This window comes from Dasypus novemcinctus, chromosome 2 (genome assembly GCF_030445035.2).
Source record: "Dasypus novemcinctus isolate mDasNov1 chromosome 2, mDasNov1.1.hap2, whole genome shotgun sequence".
Classification (NCBI taxonomy): domain Eukaryota; kingdom Metazoa; phylum Chordata; class Mammalia; order Cingulata; family Dasypodidae; genus Dasypus; species Dasypus novemcinctus.
Window position 1 is genome coordinate 128975879 of NC_080674.1, and position 26483 is coordinate 129002361.

At 39.8% G+C, this 26483-nt stretch overlaps 1 protein-coding gene across 22 annotated transcripts in view; it reads left to right on the forward strand.

The window, feature by feature from the left end:
• The window catches only part of SNCAIP (synuclein alpha interacting protein), a 157180-nt gene that overhangs the window by 89492 nt on the left and 41205 nt on the right, over positions 1-26483 (forward strand). For all 22 annotated transcript variants that reach the window (XM_004477687.5, XM_058277697.1, XM_058277801.1 and 19 more), the window contains one exon: positions 8436-8508. In XM_004477687.5, the coding sequence (XP_004477744.1) occupies positions 8436-8508 (73 nt within the window). The remainder of the gene's footprint in view (positions 1-8435; positions 8509-26483) is intronic.

The following is a 26483-nucleotide window of genomic DNA, read 5'->3' on the forward strand; positions in this document are numbered from 1 at the left end:
CTGAGGAGATGGGAGAGGAGGAAAGCAGAGCATAGCCGAGGGCTAGCAGGGAAAGGGGTGAAGTTCTACATCCCCAGAGAAGGGGCAGTGAGCCCAATCTCTTATGAAGGGCATGAAGTCAGGACATCCTGAATGGGAAGGGCAGGCCTTTAGAGAGGGGACAGAGTTTTAGAAAAACATTTTGTTTCTGAGTTTCACTTCAGCTATGCATCCTTGCTTACACACTTAGTTTTGCTTGGTACACACTATTGTTTTTTATTTTTATTGCGTGCCTGTTGAGATGCCTACCTGAATTTTGGAAAGCTGTGTGAGAAATCCTGAATTTCAGGATGATTATTTGGATGACTGGCTTAATTGTTTCTTTTGGAAACCAAATGGAACCGTAGTTATTTAAAAGTCTATCTTGAAAAGGTGCTTGGGATTTTAGTTATTTCATTTTCTGTGGCTCATTACCACTTGAGTAATGTCTGTCTGCTTGTTCGCGCAACTGGCTCCAGTGTTCAGGGATAAGGGCCAAAGCTTTTGAGTCCTGAACAATATCTAGGGTGCACAGAGATCCCCAAAGACTTAGAGAAATCACACACTTTTCTTATTAATCCCATGCATGGTCAAACTATTTTGCATGGCAGGGTGACAAAATTGATTGGCATAGGCTGGGATGTGTAGGATTGTGTCATGTCACATCAGCTGTATGGAATCTGTGAAGCTCAGGCCATGGCCAGAGATTCTCTCAGTGTGGGAAGAGCAAAGGCAGACCAAAATAAGCTGCTGGGACAGGCCAAGCCTCCTTTCCATGTCTTCCCTCTTCCCTCTCAACCTCTCTCCATCCTCCTCACTTGTTCTCACATCCTGATATACTGAGCTCAAAATCATGACAGGAATGGAGATGAAGAGTAAAGGGATATGGGACACACATAGCTTACAGGATGGAGAGAAGAGACAAAATCATTTCTGAGCAATTGACAGTTTGCAAAATAACTTCATCTATATTATCTCATGAATATCTGTGTTTTATGGATAAGGAAACTGACACCCAGAGATATTAAATGATTTATTTATCCAGAACCATAGAATTAGTAAATGTCAGAGCTGGGGCTTGGATGCACATCTGTGGCTTCAAATCCATCATTCTTTTTACAAAAGGCTGAGCCACCAGCCAGCAGGCCTATTAAGAATTAATTTTTTAACTTAAATTTACCACTGTAAAAGACAATTCAGAGTTGAGTTTGCAGTTTATCGCATTTTATTTGGCACATCAGAAGTCTTCCTACAGCAAGGAAACCTGATCATGTGTAAAAATGGAAATAACTTCAATCTTCTAGGGATAGCAAATGATTTTTATAGCCATAAAAAGGAAGTTAGCTTGAGTCCTATTGATTGGACAGAGAATTGTCCATCTTATGGGAGCAGGTTTAGGAGAGGCGGACTTATTTTTGTACTGGGTCAAATGCAATAAACTAGAAACTTGATTGGCTATCTGGGTCAGCTGCCTTGGTGAGAATTTAAAATTTCAAATATTATTAGAAGGAAAACCAAGAGGGAGCTCAAAGAAGAAGTAGGACATGGGGTTTTCTTTTGTTTTAGTTTTGTTTTATTTTTGTTTTGGCTCTGAAAGATCCTCATGGCTTTCTCTATATCATTTTATCACCATGATTGTATTATTAGACTTAAGGATTTTCTTCTAAGAAGATAAGAACTATGTAAATATTAGCTGCTGCAATTATTATTGCCACTGAAATCATGGGCTACTTAGGGGAATACATTTAATTCAGTTCTATAAATGCCTAGTATTTTAGGTAAATAAAATATTCTTGATACCCTCTGGAAGCAAAGAAAGCAGTTACTCAAACCTATAGGTGAAATATCACATGATGGATTCTGCAATGGATATACCCCTAAGAGAAGAAGTAATATAGGATGAGGCCTCTTGATCTTTGGTGTGCATCTGAATCACCTGGACAGCTTATGAAAACACAGATTGCTGTTTCTGATTCAGTAGGTCTGGGATAGGTCATTATTAACAGGTTCCTAGTGGTATCAATGCCGCTGGCCCAGAGACCACACTGTGTGAGCTGGCATTACCTCCATCTGGGAGGTTCAGAGAAGATTTCACAGAAGTGATAGTCAGGCAAAGTTTGAAGAATTAAAAGGCATTTGCCTAGTGAAGTGGATGGAATGACATCCCAGGTAGATAGAATAGCATGCGTGAAGGTATAGATGATGTAGCAGTGTGATATGGTTATGAATTCCAAAAATAGATATTGGATTACATTTGTAATCTGATCTGTGCCTGGGCATGATTGAGTTATGATTAGGGCATTTAATCCCCATGCACCAAGGGGTGGGAACTCACAGATAAAAGGCATGGCAAAGAACAGAGTTAAGGGTTCTTAATGTTAGAGTTTTGATGTTGGAGTTTGTTGCTAAAGTCTTAAGCTGGAGCCCCAGGGAAAGAGACAAAGCTGTTCGCCTAATAGACCTTGTGGAGAGAGGCAAATCCTAGAGAGCCTCACAGTCTACTGCTCTCCTTGTGGAGAAAACAGGAACTGAGCCCAGAGGAATTCAGGAAGCCTGAACCCTCACAGACATCAGCAGCCATCTTGCTCCAACATGTGAAAATAGACTTTGGTAAGGGAAGTAACTTATGCTTTATAGCCTGGTATCTGTAAGCTCCTACCCCAAATAAATCCCCTTTATAAAAACCAACCAATTTCTGGTATTTTGCATCAGCACCCCTTTGGCTGACTAATACAGAATTTGGTACCAGGAGTGAAGTAGTGCTCTTGCAATTACCAAAATGCTGGAATGGTTTTATAAATGTGTAAAGGGTATTTTTTGGATGAATTGTGAGATGTTTGGAAGAAAAGACCTATAGTGCTTTAAAGATACTGATAGCAATATGGATGCCTTAGATGTAAATGATGAAACTATGATTGGAAACCGGAGGAAAGGAGATCTGTGTTTTAAAGTTGCAGAGAACTTAGCAAGATTAACTCCTGGTGTTTTTTGGAAGGCAGAATTTGAAAATGGTGAGCCTGGGCATTTAGCTGAAGAAATTTCCAAAGTAAACCCAGGGAATGCGGCTTGGCTTCTGCTTGCAGCTAATAGCAAAATGCTAGACAAGAGAAATATACTGAGGACTGAACTGTCAGGCACAAAGAAAACAGAAACTGATTCTGGAAATTCCAAACCTCTGGAAATCAAGATTCGAGATCAAAGTGGCCCATTGGAGGACTTAACTAAACTTGGAACTTGTAAATCAGGATTGAAGAAGCAGTTACCTTGGAGAGAATTGTGAAAAGTCTTACTGTCTGATGGCTTGGACCCCTGCTTCCTGCATGCTAAACCAACAAAGTTTTTGAGAGAGCTGTAAAAACAAAACCACTGTCAGCTGGAATAAAAAGAACATGGAAAGGAGAGATTGAAGGAGAAACAGCTTTAAGAGGAAAACCATGGAAGCTGAGATCTAGAATTAGGACATCACTTTGGGCCAAGAGAGGAACCCCACCCACGTGTACAGAGAAGGTAAGTTTGCTCCAGCAATTGAAGAGGGTGGATGTTCCTGTCCAGTGTTCTGGGAGAGCTTTGCTGCCCCAGAGTACAGAGAGGGTGGAGCACGTTCCCCAAGAAATAGGGCGGTTAAGGTCAGCACCCCACAGGTCTGAGTGGGGTGGACCTGTCCCCCAAAGGTTAGGGAAGACCAAGTGGTCAACCCATTGCTCTAAAAAGGGTTGAGGCTGTTTTCCAAACGTTGGGGGGGATGTTGTCTTCACAACACTGTATTAGGGAAGTTAAGACTCTAACCCAAAGATTGGGTAAGGTGTGACAATCACCCCAGCACTCTAGGAGGGTAAGGTCTGGAGCTTGGTGGACACCCAGATGCTTGATGAGGGTGGAACCAAGAAAATGGCTGTTGGGCAAGCATGTGGAAAGAGTGGGTTCCCGTAAGGCCCCAAGGAGAAGAAACCATCATAAGAATGACTCTCAGACTGAAATACAACAGGGGATGCCCTGCAGATTTACTGAACTGCACATTTCCCTCCCAATTTCTCCTTATTGTAATGAAAATGTGTATCCTTTGTCCATTTGTGTATTGGAAGCAGATAAATTGTTTTGTAAGTTTCAGAGGTCTATAGCAGACAGGAGTTTGCCCCAAGACAAATTGTATGTCTTTAAATTGATTGTGATATGACTTAGTACTTGCATTGTTACTGATTTAAGGTTTTTTCAATATTGTAATGTCTTTTGGAATTCAGAGGGTGGAGTGTAGCAGTTTGATATGGTTATGAATTCCAAAAATAGATATTGGATTATGTTTGTAATCTGATCTGTACCTGGGCATAATTGAGTTTATGATTAGGGTGGGGACTCACAGATAAAAGGCATGGCAAAGAACAGAGTTGAGGTATCTTAATGTTGGAGTTTTGATGTTGGAGTTTGTTGCTGAAGTCTTAAGCTGGAGCCTCAGGGAAAGAGACAGAGTCATTTACCTGATAGTCTACAGCTGACCTTGTGGAGAAAACAGGAGCTGAGCCCAGAGGAACCCAGGAAGCCTGAACCCTCACAGACATCAGTAGCCATCTTGCTCCAACATGTGAAAATAGACTTTGGTGAGGGAAGTGACTTATGCTTTATGACCTGGTATCTGTAAGCTCCTACCCCAAATAAATCCCCTTTATAAAAACCAACCAATTTCTGGTATTTTGCATCAGCACCCATTTGGCTGACTAATATAGTTGGGTAAACAGTAGGTAGGGGATCCACAAGAAATCTTGCATTCCAGCCATTTATCAAGAGAGAAATGGACCACAGGGAGAAAAATGACACAGAGCTCATGGAAAGCATCACATGCCTTTTCCTATAGACTGTGCGGAACCTTTGAAGGATTTGGAACAAAGAAGAACCTTCATCAAATTTGCATTTTAAAAAGCTAATTAATTCCAGTGGTAGTATGGAGACCCAAAGGAAATTCCACATTCCACCTAAACATGAAAGAGCTTCTTTGAAGATCTATAATATTATGCCAAGGGAGTCTTCAGCTGTGTGTTACATCTTGGTATTTCATTGAAACAGTCAGTAACTGTTTGCCACATATATATATAAGTCAAAGATGCTATCCTTGCCCTCAAGGGTTTGTGGCAGCCAAGACTAACACAAATGAAACAAAGCAGGATCCTACCAAGGGCAGAAAAGAGAAAGGTCAGTAAGGGCAGAAGCAATTGGCCAGGGCTTTACAGAGAAGGCAGAACATAAGCTGGCCTTGAGGAATGGTGGCATTTGCATGGCTAGAGGAAGATGTTCTATACCAGGGGAACCCCAGAGTAAAGTAACAGAAGGGGAGCTAAATTTTGGATACACCAGAGCATTAAAAAAGCTGAAGCACCTGGTCATCCTAGGGTAGGGGTTGGCTCTTGTTGGGGCATGAGAGAGGAGTAGAAAAGAAGTTTGAATCAAAAATGCTAATTCTGGGAGCCAGTGTAGTAGCTCAGTGATTGAGAACTGACTTCCCACATATGTGGTCCCAGGTTCAATCCCCAGCCATGATAGCTACAAAAAAAAAAAAAGTTCTGCAGAGAATAACCTTTGGAAGATTTTTAGAAAAGAAATAAAGTAGAGCAACATAGAAATAGGAACATTATGCTTCTCAATCAACTGCAAGTCTCCTCTTCTTGCTGATCACCCAAGAATAATATGAACCAAGGGAACAGAATAAAAAGCTTGCGGGGAGGGCGAAGATGCATTAAGTTTTGGTTCTGATGGGCCAAAGTGATAGTAGTCACTGCCCTGGGAGCAGGCATTGTCTGAGAATGAAGTGACTGCAGATCTGACCATCTGACATGATCTGACCTCTCCTTATAAAAAGCCATCTGTTCAGGGAACTAGGATGAAGGCCTAGGAAACCTTCCTTTTCAGCTCCCAGATGGTATAACAATGTACTCTTGTAAGAGAGACTTCCCAGGTCATTTGTTAATTCTCAGATTTGCAAATATGAAAATGTTCTTGCCTGGTAGCTGTGTGAATTCTGTGTTTCTGTGTTTCCTGGGCATCACCACACATCACACTTATGTGGCATTCCCTTACGCTTTAGCTTCCATCCAAGGAGCAGTGTTTTACTGCAACAAATCCACAAATTGCTTTTTTCTTGTCTTTCTAAAGAATGATGGATTTGTTCATAGTGTAGATTGGAGTCACTGTGAATTCACCATTCTGTCACCTTTCTTAAATTATCCAAAGCTTCAATTTTTTGGCTATACACCCTACTTTTCTTAGATTTCTATAAGTTTTATTTCCATAACATGAGCAGCACATGGCTTTTTCTTCAAGTTCATTATTCCCCCAAAATTAGAATATATGTCCTCAAAAGAGTGCTTTCCTATGTGACCATGGGTGGAGAGCAGCAAACCCATGTGGGAAGTAGGTTAGGGCAGTGGGTGGGGCTAAGCTAGATGAGTCCCTGGCTGTGACTTAGACCCCACACCAGCCTGTGCTGTTCAATTTTAAACCTCATCAAATTAAAGCATACTGCACACTATGGGGCTTTAAGGTCACATAGAAGGAGTTAAAGCTACACAGCCAATAAATCAGTAGAGATTCTGACATACCTGACTTAGGGGTGGGAGGTGGATGTTAAAATGCATATGCCTAGAGAATGCTCACCCAATTTTATCAAATATATATCATTAAGCTAGTGAGCAAACCTTACTGAGTTTATCATTAACTATAAACAGAATCAATCTTACATTTTCTTTCTCCAAAATTTTTCCTTGGAAGAAAAGAAAAAAAGGGGGTGGGGGGAGTGTGAGACTCTCTAAAAGGTGCTTTATGGGACACATGGCAACTGAAAACAAAAATCCAATTTTAATTGAATTACAGACTATGTAATTATTTAACCTGTACCAGCTGGTCTCAGGAAGCTACCAGGATTCCCTAGAGAGCTTGCACTTGGCCAGAAACATCAGTACCTTATTAACAACAAGAAGGAAAATGCCTTCTATACCTGTGTTAACCCTGTCCACCTGGGAACATATCATATCAGGAAAGAAACTATTTTGGGTTTAAGTGCATCCCTCCCTGCAAGAATGTGAGTGGATTTGCTCACACACCTGTAGTCTCTAAGGAATGGTCAACAGAAACAGGATGCTATTGCATCAGACAGGTAAGAGAAACTTCTCTAATTGGTCACTTGAGATTTCATTTTTCACTTGGAAGTACTTGAAATTTAATTAGTTTGTGACATGCAATTGGCAAACTGACAAGAGCTACAACCATACCTCCCTCTGTCTTGCTAATCTGATAGCATGTGGGAAGCTCTGGTGGGTCTCAATGTAGATGTTTAGCTTCATCTGTCAACATCAAGCCAACAGACGTACTCTTCTTATTGAAAAATCCTAATTACACATTACTCACTTGTAATGCTAGAACAATCCTAATGAGTTTCCCTGATCATTTCTCTTTTAGATTAAATGTTTTTCTCAACTGCTCAAAATTATGTAACAGTGAAGTAATTCAGACACATATTCCTTACATAAGAACATTGGTCTTAGAGGTACGAACTATTTTTAGGAAGCTGTATTTCATGAATTAAAATATGACTGTGATTGAAGATACTCCCTGGCTTGGCCTTTGGTTAAAGAGTTCGTCTTATTTATTTTGTTTAAAAAATCCTCCCCTAAGGAAAAGTCAATTGGCATCAAACATAGTCCCCATAAATCAAAGCTATCGATTTTACATTTGTTTAAGCTCCTCTGATTTTATGCCCCCTGATGTCATAATTTGTTATCCTGAGTTGGTGTTGGGACTGAGCCTGGAAGGTGGTTTCTTTCATTTCAGAATAATCTAGATGTGAAACAGATCAACTTTCAATCTGAACCATGTTCATTTTGCTTTTTACATTACCTTGGTGTTTCCCATAAAGATTGTAGATGGGTGGCAAGTGGCTACACTGCGGACTTTGGCAAAGTCCAATCAGCATAGGCACAGATCTCTTGACTGCCCCTGATATTTCAGGAAGCTGATTGCTCCTCCATTTGGCTTTTTAAACATAGAATGACTTAGCTTCTGAATGCAAATATTATCACCATATTATCACCATCTTCTGGGAACTCTCAGGATCAGACAATTCTTCTGTCTTCCACATATAGCAGAAGTGAAAGGAGATAGAATGTCTGATGACCATACTCCACCTTGTTTGTTCAAGAATAGCTTCCCAAACCCTCTTTTTAATCTGCATCTGCTTAGATGCTTGTGGGTAGAACTTGTGCTGCTGCCCAATAACCAAGTAGTCCATTTAAGGTAAAGTCATAAGCTTTCTGGATATACATGTTGTCCTGAAGTGTTTCAGCTTGTGTTTTGATTGTCTGGACAATTTGAGTGAATGTAACAATCTCATTTGAAACGCTCATTTTATACCCTTTCTCCTCTGGCTTCCCCTTCAGTATTCAGTCACTTCACTCAAGACCATCCCAGAACTGTGCCGAAGATGTGATTCGCAAAACGAAGACAGAGCAGGTAGGTTTCACTCCTTGCCTTTCCATTTTAGCATGATTTAAAGTGTAAGGACTCCTGGAAGCTGTTTGTCCTCACGCTGGTTGCTTCTGCTGTTTTCTTTTCCCTTTGTGGCTTCTCTGCTCACCCACCCACCCCTGGAACCGCCTCCAACAAACAGATGTTAGGTTATCCACCAAAGGATAACAGGACTGGGAGGCCCTAATGAGGACTCGGCTGTATACAAATAAATGCAGGAGAGCATCTCGGCAGCTCCAAACCACAGTATATGCAGCAATTTACGGAAAACCCGAGAAACCATTGGTGACAAAACATAATGATGCAGGCGCCAATGAAAAAATGTTGGCTGCATTTATTACCCATATGGCAAGGACCAGCTTGGGGGATGGTACTTTGCCAAAGTCTGAAACTCTATCAGGGATGCGACATGATAGAATCTGTAATAAGGCATACTGTAACAGTTAAGATTAAAGCAAAGCTTTGGAGTTTAATAGTGTAAACCAAACAGAGAATTATGGCATATAGATGAAAACCAGCTGGTTGACCTTTTCTCCTTGCACCCCTACCCCCTCTCTGACAAAAAAAAAAACAAAAAAAATACATTCAGAGTTGTTTTTCCCTCTGTAAATCAAATTAAGCCTCTCTGCTTTTCTCTCTGTGACTGGCAAAAATAAAAAAGGATATTGATGGGAATGATACCATGGTATTAAACTAGGAAATTATGTTTATTTTTTCCAAATAATTACTTTAGCATCACCATTAACCTTGCCAAAGCTGAACATCCTCAGATAGTGACCAGAATCCTGAGAATCATGGATGATAGAAGGCTTAAGATAATTGTCAAATTATTTGTATCATATTTAAAATTAAATAGATGTGCCTTACCTATACAGCTACTAGAATTCTAGGTCTTTCTAAATGAAAAGACCTTTACAGAGCTCATTTACTTTTTCCCCCTGCTATTTGTTTTCTTTTGACATTTTGCTTTAGATGAGATGGGAAAAATAGTCTTTATAGGCAAGTTTATCTCTGTTTTTTTGTGAGTGAAAGTAATACTTCAGTGTTAGGATTAGTTCAAATAGAAGTCTCAACTTACCTTCTATTTTTATTTGAAAAACACTCTAGTTTCTGTAGGGTTTCTATACGGTTTCACATAGGCTTTTGCTGTGAGGCTCGTAAAGATGTGTCTCCTTAAAAGTCATTCCAGTTTCCAAGTTGAGCCTATGTCTGTGACCAAAACAGAGGCTCAGTGAAGAGGCCCCGGGTGTCAGAGTCAAAGGACCTGGATTCCAGTTAGGGTGTAGCCATTTTTCATCCAAACGACTTTGAAACTGTGACTAATCATCTGTAAAATAAAAAAGAAATCTGTTCTGTCAAGTCACCAGGTTGTTGTTAGGATTAAAATTAGATGATGTGTCTGAAAGGTCTTTGCAAATATGAGGTTTTGTTATTTCTTTAAGTAGAGGTGGTAAGTGAGAGAAAATAATAGTAATAAACACTTCAGCAGTTCTTAACATGCTAGATACTGTTTTAAGTACATTTATATAATTGACCCAATTAATTCTAAAATCCTGTGAGCTACTTACTATTATGATCTTCATGTTATAGATGAGCAAACTGATGCACAGAACAGAGTAGTTAAATATCCTGCCCTGTGTCACACAGCATATTAAGTTACAGAGTTTGAATTCAAAATCCAGGAAGTTTGCCTCTAGAGTCAGTCCTCTTACATATACTACCTCTCAAATAGCTGGACTTAGTGGCAATAATTTAATTTTAGTATATTATCCTTTTAAAATGTCTAAAATCAGTGTTTCCCTCATTGATTTAGAAGTGAATTTTTTTCTTTGTTAAGTAGCTACTCTTTCTTACTGAGTTAAGTGGATAAACAGAAGCTTTTAAAAATAGTGTTTCCTGCTTGCTGGTTCATTTACTTGTCTCCAGGTCTTGTGGCTTTTAGCCCATTCAACAATAGGTAGTGTTAGGAGGAAGCAAGTTTCCAGTTCAGACACTGTTAAACTTCGCCTAGAGCAAATAGCCATAGCTTAAGGTAATCAGCAATAGTTAGACCTGACAGGAAATGTATGTATGAGGGAAAGACTCAGGCCTTATGGAATAATAGCTCATAGACCTCCAATTTGATGGACCATTGGGAGTCTGGTAAGCCTCTTTCTGATAGAGCAAGAATGATTCTAGAATAAGGAATACATTGGGGAAAAAAAAAACACCTCTCTACACTATTGCTGTAGGCATACTGTGGGCTCTTTTAAAAGAAATCTCGACATGGTAAACTTTTCAGAGCCAGTTCCCCAAAGAACCAAGGCATTTTCAGTCAGTTCTCTACATCTAGAGATGTAGAAATAAAACCCCCTGCCTTTCTTGCACCAGCCACTTAGGAGGAGTTTGTTCCATAAATGCTTGCAAATTTTCATCTGCATGGTAATCTTTTCAAACATCTTATTTTGGATGGGCCACCATCCAAGTTTTTCCAAACTTTTCTCCACACCTTTGTCACTTAGAATATACCCTGCCAAATAAAGTATTTTCTCATTATTTCTAGAATATATTATGGACTTTGTATTTTGTGGAGGTTGTTAAATGTTAACAACCATTCTTTTATTAAAAATCTTTGACCAGATGTTTTTGGGCCCATTGGTTCATTTATTTATTCATTCAACAAATATTTGTTAGGGTCTCTGTGTCAGGCAGTGAGGACATGGTATAGAATAAGACCCACTAGGTCCCTGCCCTGTTCCCATAGAGCATTCATTCTAGTAGGGTAACAAAGCAAGCAAACAAGTAAATAAGTGAGTTCATTTCAGATAGTGATAAGTGGAGAAATGAGGTAATGTGTTCGAGCAACTTGTGGGAGTTGAGGGTGATTAGAAGGTCCCAAGCAAAGGAACCAGCCAGTGCGAAAAACCCTGAGCCAAGAATGAGCTTGCCATGTGTGAGAAGAAAACGAAAACCAGTGTAGCTGCAGCACAGTGACCCAAGAGAGCAGAGGTAGGAGATGCACTCCGGGAGCGGGGCAGGGCCAGAGCCCACAGGGCCCTGACAGTCCTCATAAGGAGTTCAGATTTTATGCCAAGTGCAGTGAAGTGAACTGTCAGCAGTATTCCAATTTCCCTAAAATCTTTTTACCTGGAAAGAAGCATGTAGAATCACAACTCTCAATAAGAGAAGGACCTTAACAGTCTTGTAAGAAAGCAAGAGAGAAAATGAGGAAATGCAAATAATAAAATAAAAATGGGTGAAATGTGGATAATGAATGAATATGGGTAAAGGGTATACGGGCATTGGTGTTCTTTGTACTATTCTTATTTTTGCAACTATTTATATACTTATTTACAAATGAAAAGTTTTTAAAAATTTTTAAGAAAGAAAAGAAAATGCCACATAGTTCAATGCCCGTGAGAGCTCTGAAGGCAATCGTTGTCATCCCACTGTGGGTTTTTGTCTAGCCTGTTCTTGATCATGTCAAGAGATCATCTCTCTCTGACAGAGAACTCACTGTCTCAATGAGGCAGCCCATCCATAGAGGTGAATTTTTTGTTCAGACAAAATCAGCGTCCCTCGAATTCCCACTCATGGATCCTGATTTTCCTTTGGAACCATAGAGAAGTAGTACTGTCCCTCCTCAGCAAGAGTGTCCCTAAGTGTTTGGCGGTAGCAGTCACTCTTGGTCTTGTTTTCCCCAGGTTGAAATTCCTCTCCGTTTAAGAGTGTCGTTTACTCTTCTTGCTCTCTTCTGAGATGCACTATGGTCAACCCCGCAGAACAGCTCCCAGGGTTTACCACCTACCTTTCCTACCTTCCCAGGTGGGCTACAAAGACTGTCGCCTGTCCTTTCTGCTTGCTTTCCACGAGTTCTGAGAGGAGCAGGAGTGTAAAATGGGCCCTGCTTGTGTAACCCATGTAATCCCTCCTTGAGGACATAGAGCCCAGGGGTCACCGCACTTCCTCCCTGTGTCCTGGGCCAGCTTCTTGATGAACCCCAAGAATGGCAAATGGCAGACTGTTGTCAGGGCTTTCACTAGCTCACTGATGCTCCCTTTAGCCAAAGGCTTTGATCCCCCTTGAAATCTGTATTTCCTCCTGACAGAAATAATCTCTTAAACTGTTCTCCATCCTTTACCTTATAATATGACTAGGTTTCAAAAATTTTTGTGAAAAAAGAACTTTTGAAAGGAAGGGAGTGTGAGGGCATTGGCCGTATTACAAGTACAGTGTAGGTGGGAGGGACGTAAAGAACTAGGAGTTCAAAGCCTGAGAACAAACTTTACCTGCACTTGGTTTGAGTTTTCTAAGTTTTTTTCTTGAGTGTTTAGTGTACCAGGCATTATGACAGGTCCTCTGTAAATCGCTTATTTATTTTCAGAATAATTCTCTGAGTAAGGGCCATTTTTATGCCCGTTTTACTGCTAAGGAAAGTGAGGCTCATAGAGGGTGAATTTGCCCAAGGTCCTGGCACTAACAAGTGGATTTGAAACCAGCTTTGCTATTTCTAAAACAACTATGAAGCTGGACTAATCAAGGAGTAAATTTAGTCTAAGGAACCAACCATGTGTGGCTACTAGTGTGGGGCAATAATGAGAAAATAAGGAAGTTAGCTATGAAATAGATGCACCTAAAAGAGAAAGTTATTTGTGAAACATGTGCATGTATTCTGTTTAATCCCTGAAAGGGGGACAGCACAAGCCAGTGAATGTTAACTCTTCTCTGTGGTTTTCTCCAAATGTGAACTAAAAATAAGTTATGTAGACATATGGTATTCAAATCAAGGTATATTCAATTTCATTGATTTTGAGCTTTTTAAAATTAATTGGACATTCAAATACACATTTGTTTTAATTCACAGTGCTTTAAATGTTTTGTGATTCTTTTAAAAGACATATCTGCTAAGTTCATTCTATAGTTTTCTTATGAAAGAAGGCAGATAAATACTAATGCAGCTTTGCATCTGAGAACTTAGATGCACTGAGGTTTAAAAATTCAGTTATATAACAGTAATAAATGACCCTGTGATGTGTTTGGGAATAGGTTATGAAATAATTTGAATACCTAAATATATAAAATATTACTCATATGCAGTAGGTGAAGGAAAACCATACCTTTTTTTAGCTTGGTATCTGAGAAAGGTCATTTTGGATGTATATTTAAAAGCAATGCGTAATTGCTATATTTTTAGGCCCTGTGCTTACAACTTATGTGACAAACCCCAAAACTATAAAAATAAAATGTCTCCTAAGATTTTTAAGGATTTCAGGCAGCACCAAAAATAATAAATTGTCATGAAATTTCTCCTCTAGACACTGCTGTCATGTAGCTGTATTCTAAATATAGAAACCTCCTGTTTTCAATTTTTGTTAAGGTTAAATGCTAAAAGCATGAAGGAGAAGGTTGGTATGACAGTTTAAACTGAAGAGGCTGCTGACTAATCCATTTCACATGATGTAATATAAACTGGGCTCCAAAGAATAGAGAAACACATTTTCTAAGATCTCAATCAAGAAAATGAACATTTCAACCTGTTTCAGCAACGAATCTAACATTAATGACAATAATCTTTATTTAACTCCAGTGAAAATTTAGAAACAGTAAATAGATGGGAATGTTAGTCAAATAAAGGAAACAATTTTAGTTTTTAACAAAATTATAATTTTAATTATAAAGGTAATATAATCCATTTTAAAAATTGGAAAGTAAAAACTGCAATGAATTCTGCCACAAAACAAAATTACTATATTTATTTCTACAGTACTTCCCCCAAGGACTATTTTCTTGTTTAGTTGTAATCACAATATGGGGATAATTTTGTATGCAGCTTTTTTCAGTCACTACAGAATGTGAATGGCCATCAATTTGAATGAACCACAGAACTTACTCCTCAAAGAAGAGTTGCCCCTCTGTCTAAAGGGAATGATCATCTCCACCTTTAATCCATTAACACTTTTCTTCATTTCTGAGAGAAAAGAATATAATCAATATGGGGAAAAAGATGGGGGGCAGGTGATAATAGAAAAGTTGAAAAAACTCTGATGGTGTCAAAAATAATGAAAGGAGCTGAAAGAAATAGCATTTAAATACATTGCATATTTACCCCTCTATTTACTTGATCATTTCTTCCCTTTGTTTAACCATAGATAGGAGTACCACATCTCCATAATTTTATAAAAGGTTAATAACCCTGTGGCATAAAGTCAGGGACAAGATAGCATTAAAGGGAGAGAGAACTTAGGGAAAGATTCTCACAATCTCTTCTCCCAGGTTTTAGTTTCTTTTTACTGGATTGTAAGATGCATCGCTCCCACCCTCGATACTGATAGAAAAATCTCCTCTCAGTAGAAATGAATTCTAGGGAAACTACAATAAGGAAGAGACACCTGAAGTACAGAGAGATAAGTGTAATTTGGGCAGAAAGGAAAAGAACTCAAGCATAGGGGCAAAGAAACAGCGAGAGAGAAGCCAAGTGCCTTTCACCTTGTGTGGTCTCATTGAGACTTGCTTCTTGGGGAGCCTGGATCCTGTGATAGGGGACAAGTGGTTTTCTCTGCCCCATCTTCCCAATCCACAACAAAAGTATTAGTGTGTTTGGGTGTTGGGGAGAGGTTTGTTTGTTTTGGAGCTTCATGTGATCTCTGACAGCACCCCACTTCTTCCTCACATAGGTCCTTTTCCTTTTTGTCTCCCAATCTTAAATGGGCTCTATCTACATGTAGCACAAGCTACATTTCAAATGCCCAACAGCCACACATGGCCAGTGGCTGTGGATCGGACAGTGCAGTCCTAGATTATATCAGCATTTTACACTGTATACACCATACGCATTTCCTCCTCTTTAAATATCAGAGTTAAAATATTTATATATATTGATAATGTCATATTAGTTCAGTATCTATTTTCTCTAGTAGACTAAAACTCATTTGAGTGATTTTGTTTATTATGTTTAGTGCCTGACAATGTAACTGGCAAATGCATTTAGAATTCATATCTGAGGGATTGATAGGTGGATGAATGAATGAATACTTGAAGAGGTGAAAAGAAACCTTGCTGCTTTGGGTTTTGTATCATAAATTATATATGGGACAGCTGATACTTTGTTTCTCTTCATTTCGGTTTAATGTCCTTATCCTTTGTCTCCTCTTTCATCTGCATCTCTCCCTTTCTATGGAGTCATACCCTTATCATAAAACCATTCTCTAATCTCGCATCTTAAAACACAAACAACCCCCTTGAGCACCTCCCACCTTGTTTCTCTGCCCCCATTTAGAGCCAGGCGTCTCTAAAGAGCTATAGGAACCCCATTTCCACGTCTCTTCCTCCCATTTGCCCTTCAGCATCTCCATTCTGGCTTCCACCTCTCTTGGTAAAGTCACTATGACTTCCATGTTTTCAGACGCATTGGTTCTTTGATATTCTCATTGTTCTTGACCACTTAGGCTTATCTGAGACTGTAGACCACTCCTTTCCAGAAACAACCACTTCTTGGATTTCTGCTACCACCTCTCTCCTCATTTTTCTCCTAACCCTGACTTCTCTTTAGTCTCCTTTGCTAACTTCTCCTCCTTTGCTTGACCATTAAGTATTCAAGTGGGATTAATAATAGGACTCTCTCTCTTCTCAATCTCTAAATGTCTCTAGAATGGCGCCCCATCCATTCTCATGGCTTCAAATATCACCTGCATGCTGCTGCTACTCTCTTCAACTCTCTAACCTCCTATTTGACAACCCACTGAATATCTTCATTAGATATCTCATAGAATTCTACAATGGAATGCTTGAATCCCCCGCTCCAACAAGTTCCTCCTCAGAGTCTGTAAATGGTACTAGCATCCACTTAGTTCCTGAAGCCAAAAATATCCCTCACCCTTATACTCCACACCATTCATTTACCAGGTGTGGAGTATTCCATGTTCATAGTATATACCCATCTGTTCACTTCTCTCCATCTCAACAGCTACCATCCATCACAGGCCATGAATATGTTTCATCTGGATTAAGAGCCTACTAAATGGTCTCCTCAACTTTTCCCTTTCTCCGACCCCAGAAAATCCTTGCACCATCCCAGCAATAATCTATTTCACACAGAGTAGACATTGGGATATATTTTTAAATAGAAAACAGATTGTCTCACTCTTCTCTTACAACTCTCTACTGATACCCCATTTCGGTTAAAATAAAAACCAAACTCTTTGTTGTGGCCAAGAATGGCCTCTGACAACTCCCCACTCCCACGCCCACCCCTGCCCTCAACTTCATCTTCCAGCCTTTCGCCCTGGCTTACTCTGCTCTAGCTGTCAGAACTACTCTAGAACCTGCCAGATTCTTTCCTGCGTTAGGCATTTATGAATGTAGTTTCTGTTATCCAAATCTTCCCAAATTGGTTTTTCTCTTGTATTTTCACCCAGATCCTCACATAATTGACTTCTCATTCCCGAGGCCTCCCTAGATCACCTGCTTGATAAGGCCTACCTCAAGCTGTTCTACTTAGTAGGCTCCCTCAGCTAGTCTCTTCCAACACCCTGCTCGTTTCCTTCACAGCACTTTGCATTTTGTAACTTCTTTTTTTTCAAAGATTTATTTTTTATTTATTCCTCCCCCTGCCCCATTCCCCTCGTTGTCTGCTGTCTGTGTCCATTCACTGTGCGATCTTCTGTGTCTGCTTGTATTCTCATTAGGCGGCTCCGGGAACCAATCCTGGGACCTTCCAGAGTAGGAGAGAAGCGATTACTCTCTTGTGCCACCTCAGCTCCCTGTTCTGCTATGTCTTCTTATTTTCTCTCCTCTGTGTCTCTTGTTGCATCATCTTGCTGCGCCAGCTCTTGATGTTGGCCGGCACTCCTGTGCAGGGTGGCTTTCCTGCACAGGCAGCATTCCCATGCAGGGTGGCACTCCTGCGTGGGGCCACATTCCCACGTTGGCTGGCACTCTGTGTGGGTAAGCTTGCCACATGGGCCACCGTGCCCTCATCAGGAGGCCCTGGGCATCGAACCCTGGACCTCCTATATGGTAGATGGGAGCCCAATTGGGTGAGCCACATCCTTTTCCCTGTAATTTCTTATTCATGTGTGTACTTGCTTTATTGTCTGGTACCCCACATGCTTTGTTATATGCCAGAATCCCTTGCTTATATTAAAAATAGGTTGCCACCTGTAACCATTTGAAGAAATAGGAAGCTGGAAGAACAGATTCTCAGTTATAAGATGGCTCTAAAGTAAATTTAGGCTAATGCCACTAAAGATAAACAGAGTAGGAAAATTCTTTGACTCAACTTGTTCTCAGGAAAGTCATTATTTAAAGCCATTTTTCTAACTTTGCTCCCTCACAGAAGCATCTTATTAAATGGGTACCAAAATCTAGAGATGGGGAAACGGACTTGGCCCAGTGGTTAGGGCGTCCGTCTACCACATGGGAGGTCCGCGGTTCAAACCCTGGACCTCCTTGACCCGTGTGGAGCTGGCCCACGCGCAGTGCTGATGCGCGCAAGGAGTGTCGCGCCACATAGGGGTGTCCCCTGCGTAGGGGAGCCCCGCGCGCAAGGAGTGCACCCCATAAGGAGAGCCGCCCAGCGCAAAAGAAAGTGCAGCCTGCCCAGGAATGGTGCCGCCCATACTTCCCTGCCGCTGACGACAGCAGAAGCAGACAAAGAAACAAGACGCAGCAAATAGACACAGAGAACAGACAACCGGGGGAAGGGGGTATTAAATAAATAAAATAAATCTTAAAAAAAAAAAAAAATCTAGAGATGGAGCACAGTTTGGGATTTAGGTTACAGTAAATATGAGGTGAATATGACCAGATTTTGCTGCTGGTTTCTAGGATTCTATTGCCTATATGTGACCTGAATACAGAAAATGTGAATTGTGTGTTTGGGGAATAATTTGAATGTTGATAAGTCAGGTCCTGCAGTATTATGGAAGGAAAATTGGAGTCAGGAAACCTTGGATTTGGTTGAGCAGCCAGCATGCTATTTAATTTTCTACACATCACTTAAAACTCCCATGAGCATTCAAGTGAGAATAAATAAGAACTGCTTATCAATCCTCCAAAGCTGTGTGAAAATCTCTAATGAGATCATATACTCACTTGTACTCAGAAATGTAGAAAACCTTACACAAACAGATTGTGTTGGCAATTTTTTAAAGTGTTAAATGCAGGAAATTTTAGGAAAATTCCAATTTAGAAATACCATTTTGAGAAATTTCTTCTTAAAAACTGTTTTGTCATTGTTTATAATAGTACCTAGGTGAAATTCATACTAACCTGAAGACAGATTTATACTAATCTGAAGACAGAGGCCCAGTAGCTCTGCCATTCATTTATCCTGGCAAGAGCCACTGTCTGCGTTCCTCCCACTTTGCTTTGTTACAGCTGCACCTGCCCTTTCACTCTCCAGCCTTGGAACTGAGAACACTGACAGAGGCAGGAGCCTAGTAGGTGGACTGTGAGCCTGCCAAGCTGACGAGCAGGCTGCAGGCCACTGCTAATTCTCACCCCATCTCTCTCCCCTCAAGGCCTTAAGTGTCATTCTCAAAATAATACCAGGTTTCACAGACCCACCACTTTGTGTCTCATGGATAATAGAATTCATCTAATTTTTTAAACAGTAAACAAGAGGGGAACACTTTTTTACCCTAAAGACAAACCCTTTTTCCTTTTTTTCTTTGTGTCTAAAGCTAGTCTTCTAATATGGATACATAATGCCATAATCAGAAGTAAAGGGCAGGGATTTTTACAAACACACACATACACCCGCGCATGCACGCACACACAACCCGCCTGCTCCATCTGTTCCTTGCCAAGGAGCTGTAACTCGGTGTTCTTTGTCCTGTAGATTAAAACTGTAAAACACCGCCACCTTCAGTTAAAATAGGTAAGTGTGTCCCTGCACTGTCAGAAACCACACCAGGCTTGCTGCTTGCAGGCTCTCACCTTAGTCTCGTCCCTCTCTGTCTTCTCTCTCTCCTCTCTCATGTACTTCTCTGCTTAATGAACCTTTTCACTGTTCCTCGATGTGTATTTATCTCTATAGCTCAAGACAGGAGGAGAGAAAGAATAAAAACCTGGTAAATGATTCTGAACTGACTACAAGACATTATCCACTCAAGAGGCTTTGCTAATGTGAAAGTGAAGGTCAGCATACTTTTTAGATGACAGAATAAGTCTGAAGCCATGTATTTTCGTCAGACCCACCAATTGCTATTTTATATAAACTGTACTTTTGAGGCCCAAAGTTTTAAGTTGTCAAAATATTGAGACTGATTTCATAATAGGATATGCCTCTTTGGTGAAGAAGTATATTTTCTATCCAAGATAGTAGAGCTTAAATATTTAAAATAGTTTTCACAGAATGAAGAAATGGGTACAGAAAGGGCAAAAAACATTAGTGACTAGATCTCGAAAATTCTAGGCAGAGGTTGAAATAATGAACCTGAAACTTTTGACAACGGCCGCTTGATAGCAGTAGCCACTTAAAGTCAGGAAGTATAGAACCCAAGTCAATGTATCTTTTCCCATAGTAGTTTAACATCTTAATGAGAAGAGTTCATTGGCTGACATTCTAATAATAATAATAACGTGCTCTGTAGCACCCCTTTTAGTCCTCACTATACAGTCAATAAGTGCTCTCGGTATCAATGAAAGGATGAACAACCTACCCTGTGGAATGTTCCAGGAATATGCATTTCTCACACACATTTGCTCTTCCCAACATGAAGCGCGTGACACAATTCTCCAAACCCAGAGTGAATGCAGTTCTTTCTTGGCTCAGGTTACATTTTAGTCTCCAAGGGCAGTACAGAAGAGCATCCCACAAGTAGTCCTCCCTTGGACTACATAACCTTCTTCCTGTTGTCATGAGCTAGTGTAAGCCACCTGTCATCACTTCTTGCAGGGTCTGAGGTGTTTGCAATAAATGGCTCCACGATAGATTTCAGTTTACTTTGGATTAAGGAACCTGAAACGTGATTCTAGCATTGATTCTCCAAGTCTTTCATTAATGCCCCTCCCCCTTTGGCATAAAAAATAGAAGGAAATGGAACCAAAATTAGAGGACTTTGAAGGCATGTCCTTAGAGGTGCCTTCTTTTCCAATAGCTGTAGATGTGGAATGTACTATATTATGTATACTTTAAGGCAGCTATAGCTGTAGCTGGCTACTTTGTTTCTTGTGGAAAGTAGAATTCATTTAACTTTTGACCAAAAAAAAAAAAAAAAGGCAGAGAAGCACTATTTTAACCTAAAGATGTATCCCTTTTCTCTGTCTTCTTGGTGTCTAAAACTACTTTTCTAATATGGAAAGATAGCTCCATATTTAGAAGTAAAATAAAATGCATTTTGGGAGCCAGCAATGACATTCAGTCTTCAAAATTGGATCCACCATTGCAAGAGCAAACTGTGCATTATCTTCCTAAGAAAATAATAATATATCAAGCCCAAGAGCCAAAGAGTTATTCTGTGTCAGCAATCAGCTTAGCCTCATAATTATAAATTAATGATGATCTGGTGAAAGCCATGGATCTAGAAGAATTATAGTGTTTCATAATGAGTCACTCAGAATAAAGAGCCCTGTTATTTGTAGACATTCCATAGTCATAGAAATTTAGGGAGTGGATCAGGTCTTAGCAGTCAAATAGTCTAACCTCTTCATTTTACAGATGAGGAAACTAAAGCCTAGTAGTTTGCAGGAAATATATAGCACAAGGTAGCACATCTTCTAAATTTGAAAATGACTGAGAATCTTCAATAGCTTACTAAAACTATCTTTGAAATAGCACAGTGTGCCTAAAAAGTGATGAGTGACCTATTAGGAAAGACTCATTTAACTATTCACTATAGTTTGCATCTTCGGTCTGGCATATTCCTTCCTTCTTTCCTTTCTACCTACTTTACCTCCTTCCTTCCAAGATTGAGCCCCAGTATCTTCTAGGTCCTATGCTACACAGAGGACTAGGTACAAAGACAAGTAAGTTCATAGGCAAAGAGAAGGTAAGATAGACACGAGTGAATATTTGCAACAGATCTTCAGAAATACCCGATTCTGGGTATGTGCATGTATTTTCAGGGTACTAAGAAGCACAGAGTAAGTATTCCCTGGGAAAGTCAGAGGAACACAGCACCAAGGAGCTTTCCCAAACCTTTGTTAATACATTTATCATTTCTGCAACTTTGTTATATCCAAGAACTACCTATTTTCTCTTTATGTGTACTGCTTGTACTATTCTTTACTTAATATATTTTTCTAACACAGCTCACTTATAAACATGGGTTTTAAAGAAACTTTGTCACTGTTGTAAATAGAAATTCAGTGTTCCTTCCAATGAATTCAAGATAATTTGTGTTTAAAAGAATATTACTAAATTAAACATTCTTGTATATCTTTGCTTATGCAAGTCTTAGCCCAAGGCCTGTAGTCTCACATTGTTAGAAAGGCAGATTGGTAAATTTTGGAGAGGAGTTATATTCATTCTGGCACCAAACTGAGACTCCTTAAATTAATTAGGATGGAGAAAGAGAGCTGAAAGATGAATAGCTTTCTCACTCTATAAAACAGAGGTATTTAAAGTGGTACCCAAGTGTCATCTCAGATACTGCAGGAATATGCATCAAATATGTGGGGACATATTGCTTTAGGCAGTGCAAGGCCACCTGAGGCTTTGGGGCTAAGAAGTAACCAAATCAGACTTATCTGATGAGGGATAACCCAGGACTGGAAAGAGAGAGCAAGGGAAGCAGGGAGAACCTTGCTGGGCTGTGGAGAGCCTCCCTATGTGGTCCGGGCAGTGTAGTGAACGAGAAGAGGGGGTCTAGATTAGGATGAGGCCACAGCGGGACGTGGTACTTGAGGGACGTGAGACAGGAGTCAAGGTAAGAAACAGTCAAGGATGCCTGGGACCTGAATTGCCTGGGAGACTGCATAAGTGCTGATGTGACTGTCCAGGCCAAGACCGCAGGCCAAGGAATGGGTTTGGGGAAGGGGGAGTGGAATGTGTGTGTGTATGTTGGGGGGGAGAAGCAGAGGGGAGGAAGTGGGCAAGTGGAGAGGGGTAAGTCCCCTGGTTTGGAACATGCTGTCTATCATAAATCCTTGCCCATCTGAGGCCTACTGTAAAGGCTTGTTGAATAAATGTCCGGATATGGATGGTTAGCAGGCAATTGGAAATACTTTTCTGGAGCTCAGAGGCATTCTGAATGCCAGCCAGATTGGAAGATGATGATTGTGTCCTATAAACATTATCAAGTACATTTTCATTTATCTACTGGCCATTTTAGAAAAGTTGTGACAGAATCAGGTAGGTTAAAGGCATATCAGATAAGTTTACTTTACTGAAACATTAAAAAAGAATGCATTCATCCAAAATGTCATTAAGAACCTGCTTATGTAAAGCAATTTGCTGGATGCTTTGAGAAATAGATATTAATAAATTAGACACAGATCCTGTTCTCACAGAGCTCATATCAGATAAACTTTTCAGAGATTGAATTTTTGTTAACATGTGACGCACTTATTCCTGATTTACAGAAATCTAGTTTAGCTTCAAAATCTTTGTAGTAACCATAGTTAGTCTGAAGTTTGTTTCCATTTATAGGCAAAGTTTACCATTGGCGAAGAACAAAAGTTAAGTGAAATTTTTGGTAGACTTATAAAATTGGAAGAGAAAACCTTGCCAGTCATTAATATCTTGTTCCCCTTGAGTTGTACATAAAATGCCCATTTGCCTAGTTTAGGAGAAATAAACTAATTGGGTATTGTCTTTTGTGTACAACATAAAATTGCCCTTCCTCTCAGATGAGTGTATGATATAGCAATAAATTGGAGCATCTTGAGGAAAGCCTGTTACATAATGCATTTTTCATGAGTGGGAATTTTTTTTCTTAGCAGTCATGACCCAGACTAGAAAGCACAGATGTAACTTTCAGTCTAAATATGAATCATAGGTTCGAATAAGGGGAGGGACAACAAACCTAAATGTTGATGTCGTGTCTTCGTTTTTAGACCATTCTGTGGCATGAAGTGTTTTTGTAAGACTCAGACAGAATTCATTTCCATAGAGTGTTCTTAATGGCTTCTGTTAGGACAAAACAGCTGGGAAACATATGGTATCCATTTCCCTGTATCACTTGGAAAAAATTTCACATGTAAATAAAGCCAACATAAAAGAGTAGCCCTTTGAACCCACGACCTTATACAATACATAAATATAGTGGTACAATGCACTCGTTGTATTGACCCACTAAGTTATGTGGCTTTAAACGTTTTTATTACATCCTAAATGCACATTTTCAAGAAGTTCCAAAGAAATCAAGGTAATTGGCAAAGCATTATGAAACAATACTAATAATCATCTCAGAAATGACATTGAATATATATATATTTATATGTATTTACCCACTACATTTGAAGCTTTTAAAAAAATTAATCAAATTAAAGACATATTTAACATTATAAACTCTATATCCACTGTCTCCTTCTGTTTTAAATAAAAAAGTAGCCATGTGTTCTTAAAAGAAAGAGAGAAAGTCTTGCCAGGAATTTCTGGCAGACATTAATTATTAATAACTTCACATTTTTAGGGAGAAAAGGACATATAAAAGATAGAAAAAATCTTCAATTTATAATGATCAAATGGAATTAGTCTTTGCCTTTGCAAATTTCCATTTCATAAATAATTTTAGAAATCCCACTCTTACTGGTGATTATTACCCCTCTGAGTTTATTCACAGGACTTTTGTCCCATGTGAAATTAGCCTGTAAACTCCCCAGAAGGATGCACTTTGGGCATTTAAAAGTAGCAACAAAAAGAAACACAGATTCCTGTGCTGCTGACAACAACAGAAGCGGACAAAGAAGAACACGCAGCAAATGGACACAGAGAACAGACAACTGGGGTGAGGGGAAAGGGGAGAAATAAATAAAATAAATAAATCTTTTTTAAAAAAGTAGGTATAATGTGTTGTGCACTGTGAGATTCAAATTCAAATACTTTGTTAATTGTCTACTCTGTGCCAAACACTATGTACAACTAAGAGCCAAGGCTAGCAAAAAGTAAGAGGAGCCGTAGCCTATGAGCATCTAGATACTGTCCTTCCCTTCTGGAACTTGCTCTATTATGCCTATTCTTTAGTGGCAAGAATCCAGCCCTCCCTCCACACCTCATAGTATTCTCTTCTGAGGTAGGCTACTTAGTGGAGTCCCTCTGAAACATCATGCAAAATTGCAGTCCACTGAGTGGAAAGAGCCTTCTGATGCTTACAGAGCATTCATACTTAGGGCATGCTCATCTCCTTGGCTTGGTTCCAGAACTTTTCAGAATCCTTTTAGAACACAACCCAGGAGGAAGAATGACTAATGGTCTAAATTTAGAGAACACTTAATAACTTACATGCCACTTTCACCCAAGAATCAGTAATAGCCAGAAACTATCACAGAAATTACAGACCTGCATACACACATCCTGGGTACTTTTATTCTTTGGTTGTACCCAACAACAAAGAACATAAAAAACATATGCTTTCCAGTTTCATACTTCCCATGCAACTTTCCCCAAAGAGGAGAGTTAGATGGGAGATCCCTGGTTGGAGGGCATACCCTGAAATCTCACATCTTTGAATAGGGGGTGGTATAAGCTAAGTGGAAAGGGAGTAGGAACCCATAAACCAGTAGCCTGAAATTTCCCAAGGGTCTTATCAGGGGAGTAGTCCAAAGAGGAAGAGTATCATCATGGTTGAGGAGAATATTGTTGCTCCATTAGGTTGCCCCAAGAGGAGGCATTGGAGCCTCTCATATGAGCCTAATCAGGAGAGGTGGTGGTTCTTTTACCTCTAGATGTGTCTAGCACTTTCAGTGTGCACTCTATCTCAACCAGACACTTACTCAAATTCAAACCAAGATACAATCTTTACCTCAGCTTAGCATAGAATAGAGGAAAACTCAGTCTTCCTATTCATTTTCCCTTTGGAACTTCCTTCTCATTCTTGCTTTTCCAGCTTTCCCAACAATGGAGGGGTAGTATGGAATCATAAGAAGCATATTCTGTTATGAGGTGTTAGCACATTATGTTGCTGTGTCATGTTTCAGAAAGCATCATGAAATACCTCTGTAGGGCAGTTAACTGGAATGTTCAGTCTGGAGTGGGGTTAAGTCAACTATGACTTTTCTCCCCTGGCCCAGACAACTTCTAACCACTTATTCTTTTATATTTTTTTCCATAATCCTCCTAATAGGAGACCCAATGAGTCACCCAACAGGGCACAGTTTGAGTTTGCCCAATATTAAATAATTTATGTCTTCTTTTAATCTTTGTATTTGATTTCTTAAGCATTTAGTGTGTATGTGTATATATGCACACATGCACCCACATGAACACACCATCCCTTAGCTCCCTAAATTAGATTGGAATTAGTCAGGTTCTTCATGTTCTCAGAGGAATAAGTTACAAATAGGGAAGAGGGAGAGCTAGAGTGAGTCCTGTGGTGTTGGACTAGAATCCAAGATGTCAGCATAAAGTTATGGTTCTAATACACATATAGATCTGTGAGTTAGTGCACATGCACAGATTTCTGAGCTCTGTTCAGGGAGAGACTCAGTGACACCGCAGTAGCAACAAGCACCCCCAGTGCCCAGAGCTTGGTTTCTAAACACCATTCTCCAATAAAAGAGACCAGGGTTCCTTCCAGGGCAGGAACATTTCATGGTGCCAGCAAGAACTCAGAACAGGATGCAGGGGTATCAAAGGGACCAAACGACCAACCTGAAAGAGCCCTCCATGGCCAAAGTTAGAATGTGAGCAACAAATAAGTAATGATTGTGTTGAAGTACAGGACATGTCCTCCCAAGTGTGTCGGTATGTGCAGCTACATTCCATATTGTGATATCTACAAAGAATTAAAATGAACTACTGGAGTGAAAAGCAGTCACTGCATGTGAGGGCTAAGAGTGGGGTCTGCTGCCAAATGAAATCGGTTTATTTAACACTG